At 40.2% G+C, this 24,126-nt stretch overlaps 1 protein-coding gene across 1 annotated transcript; it reads left to right on the forward strand.

The window, feature by feature from the left end:
- Positions 1-109: 109 nt before the first annotated feature.
- EP300 (E1A binding protein p300) lies at positions 110-23,923 on the forward strand (the record flags this gene model as incomplete). Its single annotated transcript, XM_010289876.1, has 16 exons — positions 110-266; positions 836-954; positions 2,194-2,433; positions 3,003-3,091; positions 5,525-5,605; positions 8,092-8,148; positions 9,586-9,663; positions 10,747-10,814; positions 12,245-12,395; positions 12,749-12,895; positions 13,317-13,430; positions 15,704-15,869; positions 16,545-16,709; positions 18,799-18,960; positions 19,435-19,716; positions 21,054-23,923. Coding segments are annotated over 16 exons (4,317 nt in total), but the record flags the coding sequence as incomplete, so codon positions are not given.
- Positions 23,924-24,126: the final 203 nt, after the last annotated feature.

The raw sequence follows: 24,126 nt of genomic DNA on the forward strand, positions 1-24,126 counted from the left end.
TTCCAACCCAAACTATTCTATGATCCTATGTCAGATAGGTTTAAAGGACAGAAATGTAGATGAGTGACTTGAGAGGAGATTAAGTGACAGGCTCCAAACTACCTTCCAGGTTAAAGTAGAACCAGTCATGGAGGAATGTAAACCAGACCCAATGGAACAAGATGAGAAGAAATCTGATGTGAAGACTGAAATACCAGAGGGGGAAGAAAGACCTACTTCTCCAGCTACTCAGTCTTCTCCGGCAGCTGGGCAGTCTAAGAAAAAAAGTAAGCAAGAACACTTTTGACTGAAATTCATTGCATCTCCCTAGAGAAATCTTATGGAGGGAAAAAACTTGGGCTTTCTTCATTGGTACTCAGTAGGCTTATATAGATTGTTCTTTGTGGCTTTTGGACAAAAAATGTCTAAGATGACATGTGCTTATAATTGGCTTCGGGCAAGTTCTTTAAGGCTTTAGTATTAAACATTAAGCTTTCGTAAAATTGTGACCACAATAGAGATTTGAAGTACTTCTCAGTTACAGATTTTCTAGACAAGTTTTTTCTTGGGACCTCAGAGAGGGGCCATATTTAGAATGTAAACCCGGTCTGTTAAATTTAGAGGTGTCTTCCTATGATAAAAACAAATTCTCTTTAATATTTTGGCCTTCTCCTTGTGTCCAGGTGATAATTGTAATATCCTCCTCAGAACTCAGTGTTGCAGAGGATAAACAAGACATGCTAAGTAACTTAAACCCGTTGTCTGTAGTCTTTTTCCACAGACCTCACATTTTCCAGCAGACTTCTTCCTTACAGCTGTTTCTGCTATCTTTCTAATGTTCATTGCTTTTCAAAAGTTTTCAAGCCAGAAGAGTTGCGGCAGGCGCTTATGCCAACACTGGAGGCACTTTACCGTCAGGATCCAGAGTCTCTTCCATTTCGGCAGCCTGTGGATCCCCAACTACTGGGAATTCCTGTGAGTGTCTTAGCAAGCAAGTTTCCGGGCTTTAATTCAAAACTATTATATTATGACATACCTATTTGAGAACAGCCTGAGTGTGTCTTGTTAACAGTTTTATATTAATGCATTTGAAGAAGTTTAGCTTAGGCAGTGGAACATACAATGCCTAACTTAGGAAAGTTTGTTCAGTTCTGTCTTCATTGTGATAAATAAGCAAGTATACCATACATTGAAGTGATTACCAACAGATCCCTGGTCCTGTGTGGGCTTTGTATAGATGTTGCTTCATGTTCTGGTGATTCTATTGCTGAATCCTGTAGGTGTTTCTCATATATAAAACTTGTCTGAATATGTGGGAAATTAAGCAGATCAAGACCACTTAAAAAAAAAATTCCATCAATTATTATTAATCTGTTATAAGAAAGGAGATGACTATTCAACTTCTAGTTTTTGTTTCAGTCAAATTTTCTGCTTGTTTTAGAATTGTCTTTGGAAGACACTACTATTCTTCAAGGATCTGTGTGTTTAAACTCTCTGGATTCACCACACACGTTTACTATTTATACACAAATATGAATTCACAGAAGTCCTGCTTAGGTGCATTGGGAAACATTTTTTGCCTTAAAGGGTTTTTTTTGTTTGGTTTTGGTGTGTTTGTTTTTTTAGGATAGATACTGCAGAAATTCAAGGCCTGCTGTATTATAAGCAGGCATAAATGGTGCTAATATTCCTTAACAAGCTCTGAACTGGCTGTCATATTGTGAAGACTTTTGTAGGAGAAGTGGTCCTATAACTGATGGGGGGGATTGGAAAAGGCTGTTCTTTAGAGGAGACATATCTTTTATCTAATGAAGTTACTTCTTTTTGTTTATTAGGTTGGTCTACTAAAAACAGTTGCTTTCTATTAATGGTCTTGTGTATATTCTCAGATCGCAGTGGCTGCAAAAACATTGCCATTTCCTACTTTTTGTAATACTTGTTTTGCTGATTAAAATTATAGTGGCTTTATTTCATCAGGAGTGGAAGAGCAATAGAGCCTGAGAAATAAAAGAATAATGAAAAGGAAGCACTGGGGAGTGATATGGCATTACTTAGAGATGTCATTGTACGTCACAAGCAGTTTGACAATCATGTCAGGGAGGAACCTGTTTTTCTTGATGTACCGCAGAAGAATTTATATGCTGAGAATACACATGCTGTCATGTCACAACATAGTTCTGTAGTAGCGTTTTGATATGCTGCGTATTCTTGCAGGATTATTTTGACATAGTGAAGAACCCCATGGACCTTTCTACTATCAAGAGGAAGCTAGACACAGGACAGTATCAGGAACCGTGGCAATATGTAGATGACATCTGGCTCATGTTCAATAATGCCTGGCTGTATAACCGCAAAACATCCCGGGTATATAAGTACTGTTCCAAACTGGCAGAGGTGTTTGAGCAAGAAATTGACCCAGTTATGCAGAGCCTTGGTTATTGCTGTGGAAGAAAGGTAAGAAAATAAATATATTTAGTCTCCTGCTTGTTTCCTGGTATTGAAGGGGGGAAAAACACAGCGGTTGCAGTTGTTAGCAGTTATGGTGTGTCAAAACTTTTGAAAGTTTACCAGGATTTAGCAATCCAGAGTAATCTGATTTTGAGGTTTTTATGGATTGTCTAATTCTATCTAGTGCTTAAATAATCTATTTGTATATAAGCCCTTGAGGGGGGAAAAGTCAGTAACTGAAGGCTTATTTTGATTAGGGCAAACCAGTTTGCTATTGCAAATTAGAGATGTGTTTTTGTTACTGCAGAAGAAATGCTGTCTATTTCACTGTATATTGAGACTGTGTATTTCCATTGTGTTGTTTTGATACACTTTCCATTTTTGGAGAAGAGCTAACTTGAGAGTAACAGCCCACTGAACATTATTTTTATGACTAGCACTTCATGCACTTGCTGTACTGTGAGATCTGTGCACAGAGTAAAGTGGAAATGATCGTTGTCTGGGTCACACTTGCTTCCCATGGAGAGCAAGTGAAAACATGTATGAGTACTAAGACAACCCATTCCTTTTTGCAGTTGGAGTTCTCACCGCAGACTTTGTGTTGCTATGGCAAACAGCTATGCACAATCCCTCGAGACGCCACTTACTACAGTTACCAGAACAGGTAAGGAAAACTCACTTGGTGTGGTTTGGTGCATGCTGCAATCAGTCTGTTAAAGGTGTGCATGTATTCACGTATACAGCCTCTTTATATGTCTGTACCTTTGTGTTTTAAGATAAAAATTTGCTGGAAGTGCCCTCGAAGAGTTTACCTTGTGTGTTAGTGATTTCTTTCTACAAAAGTTCACTGCAGCCTTTGCTCTTCCTCTTTTGTTTGCAGAAATGTTGTGTTTTACTAAATTTTTATCCTATAGTTAATTAGATCTTTAGTTATTTACAAATCATATATACAAGTCTGTTGTCTTTGCTTCCTACTACATGGCAGTATTTTTCATCCAGAACACTGAGTAAACTATGCAGCACGTATATTAATGCTTGTAATACATATTACACTTGGCAAGTCTTTTTGTTTTTCTCATGATGTTAACACTGAAGTCTAAACTTATTTTTGTGATGCAGATCTTAACTGGAAGATTTGTGTATTCAGATCTTCAGTAGATTGATGCTTGCTGTTTCTCCCAAAGTTTCCTTAAGGGAGTTGTCTTGCAGTAGCTGTCAGCAGCTCTGTAAAGTGCTGTCACTTCTACAGCTCTTTTGAATAATTTTTTTGACTTCTGAAAGAAGGTTTCTTGCTAGGCATCTCTTTGCCAACTGGGGAAGCAAGGCAGGAAGAAGCAGGGAAATACATGCTTTAACATTCCCATATCCCCTTGCCTGTCACTAGAATGCACCTGTTAGAGCAGAGGGCTGGGTACCTCCAAACAGTTATCACCTCCATCAATTTAGCTCCTGCTCTCTGTTTTTTCCAATGCTTTAAACAAACAAAACAACAAAAACACTAAGGCTTTTTACCTGAAAGCGAAAGCCAAGAAGATTTTGCAAGAATTGTGGTTTTCTTAATCACCTGGTCAGGTGAAAGCAACCAGAGAGCTACAGGAATTATATCTTAACCTTCTTAGGCTTCGTAAAGGTTTATAGTAGTGAATGGAGGTTTTTAGGAGTGAAGAAGTAGAAAATAAGCTTATAGTATCCCCTAATAACTATTGTAGTTTTAGGCTTGCATAGTGTAGAGCTTTTCATATCATGTCAGTATCTTCTGCTTATGTTTATCTATGGGCAAACAGTAGATGCATCAAAAGACTATTATTAAAAAAACCTGATGTGCTTTACATGTTTTCAAACATTAGAAGGGAATGCTTACCTTATAACAGGTACATACATGTGACTTATAAATTACCTTATACATACACATGTATATATATTTATAGACTTAAATGTACAATTCCAGAAGTACTGTTCTCTGCATTATGTTAGATGAAAACTGGAAGAGAGGATTGAGATCTGTCGTCTTAGCCTAACAGCTGCTGTAGTGTTCGTTTGTGTGGCTTTATAATAAACTTGTTTGAATTTTCTTTTATTTCTTTTTATTTTTAGATGTCTTGTGCACTCAATTAACATGCCTTAGTAATGGAGAGGCCACAGTTTTAGAACATTTTTGAGGGCTGCGGTAGAATCTTGAATTAATCACTATTTTATTCAAGTATAAATGAAGTCTTTCTCTGTAATGCTTGCTGTATTGATGCCTGGACTGTTCTACACTCAAACTGGGCTATGGCAGAATCATATCACTGTAGAGTATTATGTGTGTAGTTAACATTAGGTATTTTAGTAAACGTACAGTTTGACAGTTCTATAATTAATATCTGTAAGATTTTTTGAGGACAGATTTTATTGTTCTTGAAGCTTCTGATGTTTAGCTTTCCCTTTCAACTGGGAGAGAATCCTGTGGCCTTTCAGCATTTATACATTTGAGATGGAAGACTATCCCTCTTCCATTGATTTCCTGCAGATCCTCCTTCCAACAGAGCTGCTGTGCTGATGTACAAGTCAGAGTAGCAGTTCTTCCTTCCTTCTGCTCTTTCCCCTTTCTCATTTTAATTCTTTGCTGTACGTGGCATGGATTATTAAAATGAAGAGGGTATGGGTATGCTAAAATGGAATACTCTTGTTTAATTTGCTTTAATCATTTGCTGCTTGTGAAGCCATTTGAGAGATTTAATGCTAATCTGTGCTTTGCCTTGGCTTTCTGCTTTTTGTTGTCTTGTCCTGCTTCTATGTTTTTGTTTTTTGTCCTGCAAACCCCCATTTCTTTGTTTGTGTGTGTGTTATTTTTTTTTCTCCTTCATGCTTGTCATTGTCTGCACTTGGCTTTGATTGCGCAAAAAAAACAAACAAACAAACAAAAAAAAACCCAAACCAACCAAACACAATGTGGGGCCCATAAATCTGCATCATTGAATATCCTTGTCGCCGTTGATGACCTGCTCTCTGCTCCTGTCCCTTCTTTGGCCTGCTGTGATTGGTGGCTCCGTTGCTTGACTTGGGCTGTGTTGTGTGGACGGAGCAGTTCACCCAAATATGGCCTTCTTGCTGACAGGTATCATTTCTGTGAGAAGTGCTTCAATGAAATCCAAGGGGAGAGCGTTTCTCTGGGAGATGACCCATCACAACCTCAAACGTGAGTTATTTGTGTTTGCTTGGGCTGTGCATTCATAAGCTTTATCGTGGTCAATAGTGCTTTCTCAAATGGAAGGAGTTTAGGTAACCCTTGCTGTTTGTAGGCTAGTAGAAGGTGGACCAGATATTCTTTATAAAATCCTGGAGTTGTGCTGTAGATTTTTTTCTTTAAAATCTGGGATGACTGAACTGTAGTGAAAAATAAGCATTTAATGCTTAAAATTGCAACTATGCCAATAGATGGGAAAGAAAAGAATTGCTTTTTTCTGAAAAAAGTGTGAAAGTATTCTACTGCAGAAAAATAATGATGCCTGCAGGCACGTAGGTGATAAACATAGTTTGAAATAGTCAAATGTACAGTTCTGTTTATAGACTATGCTATTAAACTCATATTCAGCTTCAGATTGTTTTTCACCCAAATCAGAAGCGGGCAACCTCCTTTTGCCATACAAATATTTTGTTGTTGGAGTGCCATCTGCTTATGAGAAATGCCATGTAGTTGTTGAGATCACAGTAAAAAGCTGTGTGTGGACCTAGTTGCCTTTTCCGTGCTGGTGGGAAAGTGTCGGGACAGTCTTTCATTCTGCTGTACCCTCCTCACACCCCACAAAAAAAATCTTGAAACAAAATGTTGGGAGACTAAGGAAGTCCTTGAGGGACAAATAAGTGCCAAGCAGTTACTCTTTGAGCTGTTGAAGAAAGCTCTTTGGGGGAGGGCGTTGCAGGAACACTGCAGATAGAAGCAAGTGACGAACTTAAGAGAGTCTGAAGCTGGGGGAGAGTTGTCTAAGTTGGTAATTGGACAAACTGAGTTAACTTTCACTGTAAGTAGAAGTTGTCTTTAGCAGCATGTTACCGAATCCTGGTTGTGCTGATGGAGGTATATAGAACAGCAGTGAAAGAATCCACTGGGGCTTGGGAGGATGTAAGAGTACATCTCTCTCTGGAAGGAAAAAGGAAGAAATAATGTTCGTATGCTGATCAGTACAATAGGCCATGCCCCTGGGAATAGTATGGAATATTGCTCTAGCAGAAGCAAAGACTCAAAGTTTGATCAATATCGTCCAGTTTTGTTAATATGAGATGTGGGATATGAAGTACTTTCACATATGAGAGAAGGAAGTATCTATATGCATGGAAATCTGTGTGTAAATAAACATCCAATATATTCATGTTTATATATAAATTTTTGTTCAGCTGCTGAGAGAGCACGATCTTTCTCGTACACGTAAGTTGGAATGGTTTGCCACAAACCTTTGCGTCAGGGTAGAAGGTAGCATAGTGTAAAAATCAAAAGCACTCTAGATTTGGAAGCACAGATGCTAGATAAAAATTTGTTTTTTAAATAATGAAAACAATCAAAAGCTCTTTGAGCACAAGCCATGGTAAGAAGGTGCTTCCAGCTCCTGGTATTCTTTTCACAGCTAGTTTAAATGCTTGGTTGTTGTCTAGTGAAAATGGAGGCTATAGGCTGCACACAAGGAGCAAGTACACTTCTGAATGTTTTCCCACCTGTTTACGGGCTTTCTCTTAGGAGCTCATTTTACTGGGGCATAGAGATCCTGCTCTCTTCCCACAACCTGTAGTTAAAATGAACAAAAGCAAAAGAGATTAGGAATATATATGTCAGGTCCTGTTTACAGTTCTATTCAGCATGTTATAATAGTAGTTTGAGCTAATTGGGAGATTGAACTTTCCTCGTTTATCTGATAAAGAGCTCGAAGTATTCTGCAGGTAGCACTATTCAGAATAAACACTGAAATTAAAGGGTAGGAAGGTTAATGCACCTCATGCAAGTTGGTTTGAGTCTCTGTTATAGCTTCTAAGAGAGGTGTCTACAGATCTTCTCACATTATACAGCACCCTCTCTGGGTATTCTTGCATGATTGTTCTGGACTATTTTGAACCAGATTGGTGTCAAAGATACCTGGGACCTCACTGTCAAAGCAAATGCTGTAGGGAAGGTAACGCTAGTGTAGAGTAGTGGCTGGGCTGGGGTTGCAGGACTTGGAAGCTGAAATTTTATCATTTGAAGTTAATCTAGGAGGAGGACTAGGGGAATCTGAAATCGGATAACCTACCTTTCTCAGTAATCAAAAATAATTGGACTTCTCTGCCTTCAGAATATCAGAGAGGCATATCAAATAGTCCTTTCACTATGAAGTACTGATCAGTCTGGTCCAAAACTTGAATGTCAGTAAGTTTTACCATTTATCCTGTAGTAAAACTGAATAAGGGAGCAATGTGATTCTTCCTCTACAAGCTATTGACCCATAGAAAAAATTGTTTTCCATGGGCAGAGTCAAGGGTGGCATATACTTTAATTGTCTGTCACTTTGTGAAATACAACTCCTTTCCTTCTAGTGCCAATCAGTATTTAAAAAAATCTACTTGCAAGTTTTGTCTTGGTGTGTGGATATGTGTTGTATGGCATGAATGTATGTTGTCTTGTGTTAAAACTGAGTTTTATTGCCTGTTTCTCCGTAGCACGATAAATAAAGAACAGTTCTCAAAAAGGAAAAATGATACACTGGACCCTGAACTGTAAGTAATGCTGTCACATTTTGAATGATCCTCATTTCACTATAATCATTTTGTAAAAGACATGTTATTCAGTCACCATCAGCTTTGTTTTCCAGTGTTTTCCAAATTTCATGTAGCTCTGTTAGCCAGCAGGGGCTGCTCAGTAAGCAGCATATCTGGCATTCTGTGCTTAGAACCCAAACCCCCACAGCTGTACTTGAGAAATATGTAACACTGTATGTATGGGCCAAAATTACTGCATTTTGTTGTCTTGAATGTGGATTCAGATAACTCTGCTTCGAAACCCTGTTGTGGCAAATGCTCAAGTCTGAGAACTTACTTGAGTCATTTGGCACCAGCTCTTTTGGTGCTGTTGGCTTTTCTAGTTGTCATATTTTACAGGCAGCTGTAGTAGAAGGAAAAGTTCTTAAGTTTGAATAAGCTGTTTTTTCTACACTGCCCTGGAAGCAGAGCTGTAGACATTCAGTAAAGTTAAGATGATGGTGACTCAGCTGCTTTTCTTTATATTCCTGAAGGTTTCTTTGAAGCCACTTTACATGGTGCTGCATTGCACGCCTGTGCTGCTCCTCTGCAAACATTATCTTCATTCTCAAATGAATGAGCAAAAAGGATGTGTATTCTTCCCACACCATCCTTCTAAGGGCGTAAGAGTCAGCCAGTTCTTCTGTTTTACAAAGGCTGTGGGAAGGAGAGAATAGTAATTAAATTCGTAACTTTTCTTTCCCTTTGTTATAATAAAGATACAGCCTAATGCTAGAATACAAGCCTAACTTACAGTATGGTACCCTGTAATGACAGCTGTTCATTCAAAACCTCACGCTTATAAATAGATATGTTCAAAAGGAGTCAGATTGTCCTGATGCATGAAGCAACCTTAGGTATTTTGGAGAATTATATTCACCAACATTTGTGAAGTAGGCCATATCACTTACCTCAGTTGTCCTTAAATCTCTGCTAGTCTTCTGAAAGTGACTTTGATATTGCTTCTGTTTTTCTTCCTTCTCACCTTTCTGCAGTATATTGCAATGTACCCCAGGCTTCAAGTGTACTGGGGCAACTAACAGCCACCTATTTCTCCTGGTTCTTTGCCTCTGACACAAGTGAATCCATTTTCCTCTCTTCTTTATAGCAGCAAGCAGTTTACAGGTTTTATCCTTAGAAGGGCTTCGCTTTAAAAAATGAGTGAAGTGGATGGCAGTAAGGCAAGCAGATGTGCTTGCCTGCATAGTCTGTGTGTCCCTGCATAGTCTACCAGACTTGAGCTAAAAGATTCTTAATTCATTCTGGAGGCTGTTCTCAGCATAGATGTGCCCTCTTTGTTAAATAGGCTCAAGAGCCTATATGCTAGAAGTCCTCTAATAAAATATTACAAAATATACAAGCAAGTAATGATACTATAACCTTGCTTCCCTTCCCCCCCTTTTTTCCCTTCTACAGATTTGTTGAATGTATAGAGTGTGGAAGAAAAATGCACCAGATCTGTGTTCTTCATAATGAGATAATCTGGCCTTCCGGGTGAGGAATTTCTCCTTAAGTAGAGAGTATATGGTAGATTTACTAGAGTCAGTACATAAACTTCCTTATATTGTCTATATTCAAAAGAGTGTCTAATGGAAGAAGTTGCATTCTCATCTGAAAATTTTACAGAATCTATAGGGTAACATCAAATTTAGACATCATATCTTACTGTGTTGTGTATGAAGTTGTTTCTAATCTTGAACGTTTCTAATCTTCCTTTGTGTGGAAGAGTGTGTTTCAGCCTTTTGTGTTTAAAGGTACTAGTCCTTCATGAAAAGATGTTTTTAGTTTTGGTAACAATTTCATGTTGATCTATTTTCTGTACAAATCATACTGCTTTGTCACCTTCAAAAAAGAAGTTTGTAACAACTAAAGAATTTAAAAGGTGAAGTCACTTTTTTGACCTTGGTGATCAGATCAAATATGAAAAACAATCTAGTTGTCTTTAGATACTCCATAGTTCTTGATTAGCATACTGGGTTTTCTTCTGATTGCTTTTAAAGCTTTGCTAAAAGGATGATAAATTATATGTAGATAAAGCTCTGTAAGAGCTTAAATGTTCCCTTTCTTGACAAGACAGTTATGACTTTTACCATTCTGTTATCCCATCTACATTGCTGCAGAAGAGGATAGACATCCTGTAACTGAGGAAGAATCTGCCCATCATTTCATGCTACGGTGTGCTTGGGCATTTAGAAAAAAATCAACTTTTTGCTTTATGTGTTGTGGTATCTTATCTTCATCAGAGGCAACAGTTTGAGACTATTTGTTCCAAGAATACTTTGTCAATATTGTTAGACTTGCCAGTGGAGAGCCTGTTTGCTGGGTTTGCAGGTGGTGACATGGGTGACTGACAGGAGATGCACCCCTTGAACCTTAGATCTTCCTCTGCAGCTCTGAAACAGTTGAGCCGTTTCTGCTGGCACTGTTCTTTGCACTGTCTTTTTATTTCAAGTTTCAATTAAGGTATTTTCCAGACCAGATAAGATCTGGTTAAAGATTTTGCTTCTAATGGTAAGATGCTAAGGAACTTTACACCACTTTGGGGTGGTTTTTCACTTTCTCTTGTTTTTGCTTCAGCTTTGTCTGTGATGGCTGCCTAAAGAAAACAGGACGAACCCGGAAAGAGAACAAATTCTCTGCTAAAAGTAAGATTCTGACACTTGCACCAATAAATCTTAAATAATCTGTTAAGAATGGGGAAGAGGTGGCTTCCATGCTTGTTTTGCATTTATTCAGTTTTTTTGAGTTAAAGGAGGATACTTTTGGTCAGTTCTGTAATGTTCAGAATGTTTGCATTCACAGATGTTGTCGTTGGTTTATAGTCTATAGAGGGTTAATGTACTGTTTTAGATCACTGCTAATGCAAGCTACACATCCTTTTATCTCAATTGCAGTGTTAATAGCATTGGGAATTAGTTGCTGTGTGACTGCAGTCTAACTTAAATTTATGATAACATGTTCAAGTCACTGTAACTACTGCTGCTATTAAAAACTTCGATGGAGATAAAGGTTGCATCACTTGGTGACAAAATCCTCCATAGACATTTCCTCTTGATCAAGGCAGCTGATTTGAAGGCAGTGTAGGAGGAAATTTGTGCAGTCGTTGTCCATCTGTTCTGTAGACAAAATAAGTCTTTCAGAAGCTTTTTAGGTTGGTGTACTTTTTACAAATAGTATTTACATTTCTGCTAAAAAAAACAAAATAAATAAATCCCCGGGCAGCCAAGGGCATCAAGATTCAGCAAACCATGCAATGAATGGACTCAACATCAGAGTCTCTGTCCAAAATCAAAACTCCCTGGGTTCACCAAGAATACAGGAAGAATACAAGGCTTCTTTTACAGTTTTTATCAGTTTTTGTTTCTAGCAACCTATATGTATTGGATACTTAACATGGTGATGCTTTACTGAAAGGTGTCAAATTGGAAAAATTAAAAGCTGATTCGCAGATACATAACTCTACCAGAAGCAAGGGACAGCAGTGAGACAGGCCCTGTTACACCATCAGTTTAAAACTTGCTTTCAGCTTTAGATTTTTGTCAGCTACTGTTATGCTGGTGCTTTTGTATGAAGATGGTTTGAAAATGGGAAACTTCTAAACTAGGTTACTTGCAGATACAGTTGTAGTTAGCTGTCCTTTCCATTATTGAAATATATTCTTTTGGTAAATGGAGAGAGTGACTTGGCTAGCATGGCTTCAGAGACAGAATATACTTCCAAATGCAATGTCTGCTCTTGAAGCTATGTTTGAGCACAGTGTTTTGTAATCCAGTTAAAGTAATTAATAGCTTCTATTCCGGAGGACCCTTAATGGTGATTGACTTTTAAGACAGAGAGAAATTGGGTTGAAATACAGATTTTTTTTCTTAATTTAAATAATGTATAAACCATAAACGTGTATGCAGGTGAAAAGCAGCTCACCCCATCTAGAAGTGTTAGTGTTTAAAGATAAAACTTTAATTTATGATAACATACTGCACACATTGAGTCACTTGTCATTTAACATCTGAGTAGAGGAATCGCATTTGAACAGTTCAGTTTTGTATATATTTAGAGCTGTATTTTTCTCTTTCAGGGTTACCAGCTACAAGACTTGGTACCTTCTTGGAGAACAGAGTCAATGACTTCCTAAGACGACAGAATCACCCTGAGGCAGGAGAGGTTACAGTTAGGGTGGTACATGCATCTGACAAAACTGTTGAAGTAAAACCAGGAATGAAAGCAAGGTATGTTCTTTCCATTTCTTATTTTGCTTTCTTTTGGAATTTATTGGAAGATGTTGGAATTTACTTACATGCTACTATTTAAAAAAAGTAGACTGTTGTATTTAAAACCTTACCACTGACTGGTTCTTGACAAACAGGTGTTACAGCAGCATATTAATCAGTTGTGATGAGTATAGCCTTTTATAGTAAAACATGGGTGCCTTGTATTTGAGCAGTCTGTAAGCATTTAACTTTAAAATTGTGCTAAAATTACATTTACAGTAGCCTTCATCATTGTTGCCTTTACCTAGTGACATGTATTCTCTAATATGTGAATGTATTTGGTATTCCTCTTCACCTTCTTTAATCTGCAGGTTTGTAGACAGTGGAGAGATGGCTGAGTCTTTCCCTTATCGAACAAAAGCACTTTTTGCCTTTGAGGAGATTGATGGTGTAGACTTGTGCTTCTTTGGGATGCATGTACAGGAGTATGGCTCAGATTGTCCTCCTCCCAATCAAAGGTGAGGAGCTGCATGAAAGTTTATTTTATTTTGGTACTGTCTCAATTGGGTGAACCTTCTGAAGTTCAGTGTAGAGCTTCAGTGTTGCATATGTGAAGACTCATAGTGCTGTTAGCTTCTAGAAATGAAGTAGCTTCTGTAGTGGATATGTCAGACCCACTTCTTGCTGGGGATGCTGGCTGGCAGGCAGTGTTGCCTTAAGGATCAGTTGTCAGTATTCTCACAGAAGGGATTGGATAGTTTGAGAGAGATGCGCCAGGATATCAAAAGAAAGCTGAGTTTCTAGAGGTAAAATAGGATCAGAGGCTTTGAAGATTGCTGTTGTGTTGGATGTTTCAAATGGATAAAATACCATGAATAAACCTCATAGAACTACTTTGAAATCTCTGCTTCTTATCATGCTGCCTTTTTTTTTTTTCAGGCGAGTGTATATATCTTACCTTGACAGTGTTCATTTCTTCCGCCCTAAATGCTTGAGGACTGCTGTCTATCATGAAATACTAATTGGATATCTAGAATACGTCAAGAAACTAGGGTAAGTCTTTTTTAATGTTTTCTTCTGTGCAGCATTTGTTCTAGGTAGTTCTTACTGCAAATGAAATTACTACATCCTATTGTGCAGAATATGGGGCCTAAATATGAACTGATGATAGAATAACTTGGCAACAACTGTGTATAGTTGAAAAGGAGGAAAGACAAAAAGGGGTTGCAGACTTTTCAGGAGAGGCTTATGCTTCAGGTACTTTTAGGTTTCCAAATTGTCATGGTTTAATGCAGCAGGTAGCTAAAAGAGCCACACAGCTGTTCGCTCACCCCCTGCCCCCAGTGGGTTGGGGGGGAGAGTCAGAAAACAGGTCGAACTCCTGGGTTGAGATAAAGACAGTTTAATGGGGACAGGGAAGGAAAAAAAATGATAAAAGAATGTACAAAACAAGTGATGCACAGCTCACCACCTGCTGATTGATGCCCAACCAGTTCCCAAGTCACGGCCCGTCCCAGGCCAATTCCCCCAGTTTATATACTGAGCATGACATCGTATGTTATGGAATATCATATCAGTTGGGGTCAGCTGTCCTGGCTGTTGCTGCTCCCAGCTTCCCAGGCACCCCCTGCCTTCTCACTGGCAGGCCAGAGCATGGGAAGCTGAAAAGTCCTTGACTACTTAGCAACAACTGAAAACATCAGTGTGTTATCAATGTGTTTTTCATCCCAAATCCAAAACACAGCACAATACCAGCTATCAGGAAGAAAATTAACTCTATCCCAGCTGAAACCAGGACACAAACTTCTGTAGAACTTCCTTGAGTCTAAGTAGAAAAAGTGAGCCTTTTTTATCTGGACCGTAAAATTTTGCTGGCCTTGTTGACAGTGCAGTCCTTGTGTAATGCCACTGCTTTAATCGGGTCATTCCTCTGGGCTCGTAAATGAGTTCTTACGCATGTTTATAAGGAGAAAGGTAAGTGTATTCTTGTCTGTACTGATTAAGTCTGTAACAGCTGTGTAAGGCCACTAAGAAATCTCTTCTAGAGTGAGTAGTTGAAGTTGTGAGAAACTGAAAAGTTAGAAGAGAAAGAGGGGGGTATACTTGGGACAGCACAAAAGAGGACACAGAAGAACTGAAGAAAAGAGAAAGGTGGAAATTAAATTACCACAATTACTGAAGTAGAAAAGCCAGTGAAATAAACATCAATCTATTCTCAAAAATATCTGTTGTAGCTTGGCAGAGGGTTATTCATGAAGAAATTGTTAGGGACTATGTTTAGAGTAGTTGCATGAGGAAAAATGAGGGGAGTTGTAATGGAGGTGGGCAGTACTGTCTTCAGTACCGCAGTGAGATGATATATTCCTTATTACTTCAAAGCATACATTAGACTTTTTCTACTTTTTTTTTATTGTGTATTTTTCTAACCTGTGAGTCTGTAAAATTGCTGCACAGAGCTCAGGGCTCAGTTTTACTTAATGCTGTTTTCTATGCTAATGGGTAACATCAGGTTCTCATTTTGTGAAAACAATATTGGTCGCGCAGTATCATCTCTCCCTTCTCAGGCAGAAGAAATGACAACTGGCTGCAGTTCCCAGGGTTTGGGTAGGGTTCTGCAGAGCTGTTTTTCAACATGGCAAGGATGGCTATTTTTTTGCCTCTAACTTGAGATCCGATTATTCCTCCTACTGGAGTTCTTTTCAAATAGAGAAGAACTCAGAATGAAGAAGTGATAGCAGTGGCTACTATTTGGATGTCATCTGTCTTCATAGTACTTAGATTCTACACCCAGTAGCATAGGTTGATGGTGACTGTTTATTCCCAGGTACAATTGTGAAGCCTTTTAAAACTGATCCTCAAAGCTAAAAAACAGAGGATTTACAGTAGAGAAGTGAATTGTGTGTAAAAGTAAATCTGGTTTTAAAATGTTGCTAGATAATGAACGACTGCACTGTCTCAAGGAAAAACAATTCTGACTTACACTACTGAAATACCTAGTCTCCATCTTTCTCTTATTAGTTAATAAGGAGGTGGCAACTGCAGGTCTATATCGGGATTTTTATCTAGGCTGGAAAACGTGCACTTTATATAAGCTACTCCACATGTAGCGCTGAACTTTAATAAATTAGTGAAAAGATGGTAATGCTATCACATGAATGAAGCTGGAACGAACACTAGAATTAAAATCTTGGAGAGCTGCAATTACTGTCCAGCTGGTAACATCAGCCAACTTTGTGGTGGCTCCATCTCGTGGCAGAGGAGAGAGCAAGCTCTAGTGTTAATCATCATAGCCCACATGTACTTTTTTTTTGGTCTAATGATGCTAGGTATACTACTGGACATATCTGGGCGTGCCCACCTAGTGAAGGAGATGACTACATCTTCCACTGCCATCCTCCTGACCAAAAGATACCCAAACCCAAACGACTGCAAGAGTGGTACAAAAAGATGCTGGACAAATCTGTGTCGGAGCGCATTGTCCATGATTACAAGGTTTGTTAAGTGTATGTTTGTGTTGGGGGGGGTGGGGAGTGGAATGGGGGTGTTGACCAGCCTTGTCTTGGTTTCTTCCTTGCCTTATGCATTGTGCCTGATTCTTGGAGTTCAGTGTGTTAGTTTTATGGGAATTGAGCATTAGAAGTTTGGAGTTAAAATACATCCTCTTTAAAGCATGTAGCTTCTGAAATTGTTCTAGCAAGAGATGTGAAATTATTCCTTAGAACAAACTAAATTCTTGAGGAATACTGTAAAAGAGAGCAAATCTCATTAATACAAAGAAAATATATAGAATCTTTAATCTTCCTGTATTAAATAAAACTGCTGGGTTAGGCTGCTGACGCAGTTAGAAGTATGTAAAAAACTTTGGAATTATCAGGACTTCAGCTAGTGCTGACAGTATAGTGATGATATTGTCCCATTTGGTAAGCGTGCATAGGGAAATCTAGCACGTGGTAATGATTTTATTTCTTTGGAGTGAGAATATTTGAAATGTATTTGACGAACTGTCTGTAACTGCAGTGTTAAATCTGCACTTAAAATGTGCTCTCAAAATGAAATATTAAGTCCTCCTTTGATCTGCTGGTGCCTTTTTTTATCACTTATTGAAAAGGTTGCCTTTATTTATGTGACTTGTAACAGTGGTAACTAAATGTTTTTGCTCTCTTTCAGGATATATTTAAGCAGGCAACAGAAGATCGCCTAACAAGTGCAAAAGAGCTGCCTTACTTCGAAGGGGATTTCTGGCCTAATGTTCTAGAGGAGAGCATTAAGGAACTAGAGCAAGAGGAAGAAGAACGGAAAAGAGAAGAAAACACTAGTAATGAAAGCACGGATGTAAGAATGCTTCTGCTATTTCATGATCTACTGTAAAAGTTGTGATTATGTATGGCTAACTGAAAAAAGGCGGGGGGTGCCTAGGCACTTCGGTTAATTGGCTTTTTCACCTTTCTAGCTTCTCTAATATAAACTTCAATTTTACATTTTATAAGTTAGAGCTGTTAAAATACCACTAAGCTACATTCATATGAGCAGTGGCTGTTCACATGGCTATAAACCTAACTAATTACCAAAGTCAATTAGATTGAAACAACTGCCAGTTGAATATTTTGCTGCTGAAATCCAATTATTATCAATGTTCATGCTGCGACTTCAGCCTGACATGGAAGCATTTTCCTTAAGCTTTAGCTTTTGAGTAGTAGCTAACTCTTTTCTTTCTAACGTAGATGTTACAATCCCAATCTTAGCAGAATGTTCTGAGAAAGTAATAGAGCGCTGTGATTTAGTAGTTTACTTGGTATAGGTCTTTTTAGTAGAAAGCTTTAAAGGGATCTGAAGCACAAATTACTGCTGAACTGTTGGTTTGGGCTTCTTAAACTAGAGAAATTTCTTGCTGGTATCATGTGCAATTTTTTTGGAGAATGTGCAACAACTGTATTTTCACATTCCACAAATAACAAAATAAGGTATGTCTTAGTTCAACAACAAATTTGAAAATTAACAGATGCAGAATTTATGCATCTGTTCATCCTTGGATCTTCTAAGCTTTTATGGAAGAGGTGGCAAATCTAGGATAAGGTTAAGGTTAGTAGTTTTGCTCACACAGTAGTACTTCTTAGTTAACTCTGTTCAAACACTGCTGCTTTGTCACCTTATTAGATACTGGATTTTTGTTGGACTTTAGAATTAATCTTTTTCCTAAAAGACCTTTGGATCAAAAAAGTTAGGTTTAACATTACAATTGGAAGTTGTGGTTCTCCTGTGCTGCTCTTTGCAATACCTCCTTTCAAGGACTTTGAATAAACTAAGTGCAAGAGTAACCTGGGAATTAGGCAACTTGTTAGTTAATGCAAATTTGATATCAATTTACTTAGGAAGGTGTTATTTAAAAGGTTTGTTTTCTACTTGGTACAGCTGCAAGTTCCCATCTCTCTAATATACCAGAAACCAGTTGTGAGGAGTGACCTAGCTCTGTGTGTGAGGTTGGTCAACATCTAGTTGATGCTTCACAGCAGTTTGGCCCCAAAACCCTGCAGTGGGGGAAGCTTGCAGCATATTACTATTTAAACTTTAATAATAAAAATAGTTTTAAATCTTTATTGACCCCATGCTTCACTTCTTGAAAATGAGGCAATAATAAACTGTACTCTCAAATGAAGTGATAGTCATTCATGTTCACTGGAAATTTCCATCCTGACAAAGTTATTTTAAGCTTAGGAAAAACGCTTATTTGGATAAGAATCACTTTGATCCTTGATCATCATAAGCTGTAGTGTTTTGAGGGGCCTCCGAGAAGCACAGAGAGGAATAAACTGTTCATTGCTAATTGATTATAATTGAAATTAAGCTGACCCATTTTGTTCAACTGTTGCAGGATATGACAGGAGGAAGGTGCATACTAGGAATTGCTCTATTAATGCCTTATGGACTCAGAAGAACAGCTTCATATCAAAATCAGTTTCACACAGTTTAAAAAATAAAAATCTGTCAGAGCTGTAACAAACTAAATCTAGGTGGATTAAGTCTGTCTTACCTCTGGTTGGTGCAATATTAGTTGTACTTTTCAGTTATTTTTAGTTTTGAATTGCATTGAGAAGCCATCTGCTGAACCCCTTTGAAGAACATCTTGGATAATCACAGTGTTCAATTACAGCAGGCAAACAGGTTTCAGTAAATATCGTTTCCCTTGCATGTCCTGAGCATTTATGCTTTTAATATTTTCAGAACTATGTATTGCTAATCTTGATATCTTCTGTAGTGATTCTAATGGAATTAATTTAATGTTTCAGGGGACCTTGGTAAGTGTCTTCAGAGTAAATTATTGTGAGGTGTGTTTTGTCCTGCAGTTATAGAACATGTGAAAGTAATAAAATGCAGATGTGGTGTGACTTAGATACCTGACATAAAATGCCTTTAAAATTAATAGGTGAGCAAGGGAGACAGCAAAAATGCCAAAAAGAAGAACAATAAGAAGACAAGTAAGAACAAGAGCAGCTTGAGTCGTGGCAATAAGAAAAAGCCTGGCATGCCCAATGTGTCCAATGACCTCTCCCAAAAGCTGTATGCCACTATGGAGAAGCACAAGGAGGTAGGAGTTGATAAAATGAGAAATAAGCGTTTTACTGAAGTAGAGGGAGGTGTACAAAGCTTTGATGCTTCAAAGAGAGTCATGCCCTGTAAATTATACAGGTTGGGCTGGAGAATTGAGTGGCCCACCAGACAAGTACCCGTGAGTCTGGGTGCTCTTTGCTGCGAGGGCAACGGGGATAAATACAACTGTGGTTGTACAGAACTTCCTAACAGTCTAGATTGTCACAGCAGTTTTACTGTTACTATTCAGTCCAGGGCTCCTTACCTAATGCTTCTGAAGAAGGTGAATATGCAGGGCACCCAGAGGTTTGAAATTTCCCAGTCCTTACAAGCACACCACCCTGACAGTAAGTCAGGTGTTAGTGTCAATTCAAGTGTTAGTTGGTCCTGGAATTGCACGCTCTGTGTAATGAAGTTTGGCAACGAAAACATCTTGATAAGTGCTGGCATATTAAGTCTTTTTACTTTTCAGGTCTTTTTTGTCATCCGTCTCATTGCTGGCCCTGCAGCCAATTCCCTGCCCCCCATCGTTGAGCCTGACCCACTCATTCCATGTGACCTGATGGATGGGCGTGATGCTTTCCTAACCCTTGCTAGAGACAAGCACCTGGAATTCTCCTCACTACGAAGGGCTCAGTGGTCGACCATGTGCATGCTGGTGGAACTGCATACCCAGAGCCAAGACCGCTTTGTTTACACCTGCAATGAGTGCAAGCATCATGTGGAGACCAGATGGCACTGCACTGTCTGTGAGGTATGCTTGGTGAAGTTTTCCTTACTTGTGTCCCTGTATCTTTGTGCCCAGAGTGCTCTTTACCTGAACTAATTTCTCAGTATTAACTGATGGGAAAGGATCTGTACAGCTCATCCTCTGTGAATTCAGAAAGAAAGGAGAGGAAATCTTTTCTGTAAGAAGGGATTTTGCTAATCCGCTACTTAATGTGATTTTTGTCTTCTACTTTCAAGCTGTGGGGAACTGAAGTAGAATTTTATTTCCTGTAGTTCATTTAAGGTGCTGCTGCTGCTTAAGCAGTTGAACTGTAGCAATGGCTTGAGCTATAATGGTAGGATCAGCTGATTTTTCTGAAGAGCAACACATCCTTTCTTCTTCCAGAGTCAGAAGTGTTGTGCTGCAGTGTTTCTGTAAATAGGGCTCTCCATTGGTTTACTGGCATAGAGGTTTCGCTATGCTAAGAAGCCAGATTCCTGTACTTGGGTGACTGTTCCACTACCCTGTTGTCTCACTGTAGAATGCTGCAAACAGCATTTTTGTCTTCAGAAGTGTTTGCAGTATCAGTGTGTTTTGAAGTTCAAGTCCAGCAGTTTGGGTCAATCCTATGACCTCCAGAAGCTGGACTAACCTTGAATCTGGCTTTTAACTTTTTTTTTTTAGCCTGCTGGAAGTAAATTACTGTCTCTGATTCAGTTCTGAAAAGCTCTGAGTAAAATTTGATGTTCCCTTTTTCCTCATACGTACCAGAAGAAAAAAAAAATTAAATTTCCTGTGAATTAATGAATCCTGAGGACTTGTATCTTTTTCTTAAAGATCAATTATTGATCCCAAACTTGTGTGCTGTTGCTTTCATGGAATGTAAATGCTATTCTATTCTTCTGTCAGCACATTCTGCTATTTAACTTGCCTGAAAACTGAAAATGCAGCTTTCATTCTCCTTTCTTCTTTGAAAATTGGTAGCTCTCCCGCCACTCTTGTCCTCTTTTGAAGCAGCAGCAGCAGCTGGGCAGCTATTTGTTCCTTGCCTTTTTCTTCTCCTTTCCTATCAGGAAAGAAAAGGATTTTTCTGGCCCAGCTGAATAATGTGTGACTTCTTAGCTCAGAGCAAACTTGTTTTTCAAGCTATATATATTTGTGTACATTTCAGACACCCTTACGCTCACACACTTTCCCTGGTCATCATTTGAATTCATTCCTTCTCCAGTACCTCAACATGGCGTGAAAGATTGAATTTTCCGTAGAGCAACAATTTGCCTGGAACAGAGTGGGAGTACTTTGTTGAAGTGGCATGACAATATTTATTTATTGTATAGAGTTTCAGGAACACTGATAACTTTTTTCCTTCATTGTCTTTCCAGGATTATGACCTGTGCATCACCTGCTATAACACTAAAAACCATGACCACAAGATGGAAAAACTAGGCCTTGGTCTAGATGACGAGAGCAACAACCAGCAGACTGCAACCACTCAGAGCCCCGGTGATTCACGCCGTCTGAGCATTCAGCGCTGTATCCAGTCTCTGGTCCATGCCTGCCAGTGTCGTAACGCCAACTGCTCACTGCCATCCTGTCAGAAGATGAAACGGGTTGTCCAACACACCAAAGGCTGCAAACGCAAAACCAATGGCGGGTGCCCCATCTGCAAGCAACTCATTGCTCTCTGCTGCTACCATGCAAAGCACTGCCAGGAGAACAAGTGCCCAGTGCCCTTCTGCCTCAACATTAAACACAAGCTCCGTCAACAACAACTTCAGCACCGCCTGCAACAGGCGCAGATGCTCCGAAGGAGGATGGCAAGTATGCAGCGGACCGGTGTGGTAGGCCAGCAGCAAGGATTACCTTCACCCACACCAGCCACCCCAACAACTCCAACAGGCCAGCAGCCCCCAACACCACAAACCCCACAACCCCAGCCTCCGCCTCAGCCTGCCTCGCAGCCTCAACCTGCACCTCCCAACAGTATGCCACCCTACACCATGCCAAGAACTCAGCCCCCCAGCGCTGTGTCCCAGGGCAAGGCAGGTGGCCAAGTGACTCCTCCAACTCCACCCCAGCCACCTCAACCACCAGTTCAGGGTCCTCCTCCAGCAGCAGTGGAAATGGCCATGCAGATCCAGCGGGCAGCGGAGACCCAGCGTCAGATGGCACAGGTTCAGATCTTCCAAAGGCCAATTCAGCACCAGATGCCCCAGATGCCACCTATGGGAATGAACCCTCCACAGTTAGGCAGAGGTCCCGGTGGTCATATAGATCAAGGAATGGGGCCGGCAGGAATCCAGCAGCAGCCGCCGTGGGTGCAGGGGGGCTTACCCCAAGCTCAGCTGCAGCCAGGAATGCAGAGGCCATCCATGATGTCAGTAGCCCAGCCGGGTCAGCCAATGAATATGGCACCTCAGCCAGGGATGGGTCAGGTACCTGGTGCTGCTCAGCCCAAACAACCACCTCTGCCCCAGGCAGCCTTACAAAACCTACTGCGGACTCTCAGGTCTCCCAGCTCACCCATGCAACAGCAGCAGGTGCTTAACATCCTTCACTCCAATCCTCAGCTGCTGGCTGCGTTCATCAAGCAGCGAGCTGCCAAGTATGCAGGATCTCAGAACCCCCAGGGGATGACAGGTCAGCCTGGCATCCCCCAGGGTCAGCCAGGGCTACAGCCGCAGCAAGCCATGCAAGGGCAGCAAGGAGGGGTGCACCCCAACCCAGCCATGCAGAACATGAACCCCATGCAAGCAGGAGTGCAGAGGCCCAGCATGCCCCAGCAGCAGCCGCAGCAGCAGCCACAGCAGGCCATGGCTGGGATGAATCCTCAGGCGCAGCAGATGAATATGAATCACTCGGGGATGGCTCCCCAGTTCCGAGACCTCCTGATGAGACGGCACCAGATGATTGAGCAGCAGCGCCACCAGCAGCAACAGCAGCAGCAGGGAGCGGGACCAGCACTGGGGCCAGGGATGGCCAACCACAACCAGTTTCAGCAGCCCCAGGGCGTCGGGTATCCCCAACAGCAGCAGCAGCAACAGCAGCAGCGAATGCAGCATCACATGCAGCAGATGCAGCAAGGAAGCATGGGACAGATAAGCCAGCTTCCACAGGCAATGAGTGCAGAGACAGGAGCCAGTTTGCAGCAGGCTTTCCAGCAGAGGCTACTTCAGCAGCAGATGGGGTCCCCAGCTCAGCCCAATCCTATGAGCCCCCAACAGCACATGCTCCCCAATCAGGCCCAGTCCCCACACCTACAGGGCCAGCAGCTCCCTTCATCGCTCACCAATCAAGTGCGTTCTCCACAGCCTGTACCGTCACCGCGGCCCCAGTCCCAGCCCCCCCATTCCAGCCCATCCCCTCGGATGCAACCTCAGCCTTCTCCACACCACGTCTCCCCGCAGACCAGCTCCCCGCATCCAGGACTGGTAGCTGCCCAGGCTAACCCCATGGATCAAGGGCACTTTGCCAGCCCGGACCAGAGTGCAATGCTTTCCCAGCTTGCTAGCAATCCCGGCATGGCAGGCCTCCATGGTACAAGCGCCACGGAACTGGGGCTCAGCTCTGAGAACTCAGACTTGAATTCAAACCTTTCACAGAGTACACTAGACATACACTAGACACATTGTAGCATTTTGGGAGCAAAAGAAAAAAAAAAAAGAAAAAAACTTATTTTCTCAAGACTTTTTGTACTGAAGACAAATTTTTTTGAATCTTTCTTAGCTAAAACAACATTTTTCCCTGGAACACATCTGAACTCTGCAGCAGTAGTTTGTGGTTTTAAAAACAAACCAATAATGAACCTGAGGGACAGTAGAGTACAAAGAATATATTTTTGTTATGGCTGGAATCACAACCAGTCCTTTTTCTTGTTTTTTTTTTTTCCTTGTGTGCGTTGAGGAGGTTGGGGGAAGTGGGTGGTCTTTTGGCTGTTCACCAAAGGATGCCCTACTCATGCCTCCAATAGGTTTTATTTTTTTTTAAATTAATGAAAATATGTAATATTGATAGTTATTATTTACTGAGGCAGATGGTAAACATTTTCCCTATTCTGGTTTTTCTTCATGTCACTGCAAAAAAAAACACAACAAAAACAAAACAAAAAAACCCCACAGGAGAACCTTTTCCTAAAAATGGAGGACAAAAGGGGTTAATGTTGCTTTAAAAATACATTACATATATAAATATATATATAAAAAAATAAATACCAATCTTTTCCTCTTTGGTTGGAAATATGTCAATTCTTTGAAAAATGTAAAAATATTAAATAACTCAGTCCCCTCTTGAAGTCTACTTTTGTCCTCCAAGAATTTTCTATACAAGAGTTTGAGCTTAAAAAAAACTTCAAGTATTAAAATAATTTGTACATGTAGAGAGAAGACAACATTTTTGCAAATACACAGGGGCAGCTGCCAAATGGATGTAGTATATATATTGTGGTTTCTGTTTTCT

The sequence above is a fragment of the Phaethon lepturus genome, unplaced genomic scaffold (genome assembly GCF_000687285.1).
Source record: "Phaethon lepturus isolate BGI_N335 unplaced genomic scaffold, ASM68728v1 scaffold5356, whole genome shotgun sequence".
Taxonomy (NCBI): domain Eukaryota; kingdom Metazoa; phylum Chordata; class Aves; order Phaethontiformes; family Phaethontidae; genus Phaethon; species Phaethon lepturus.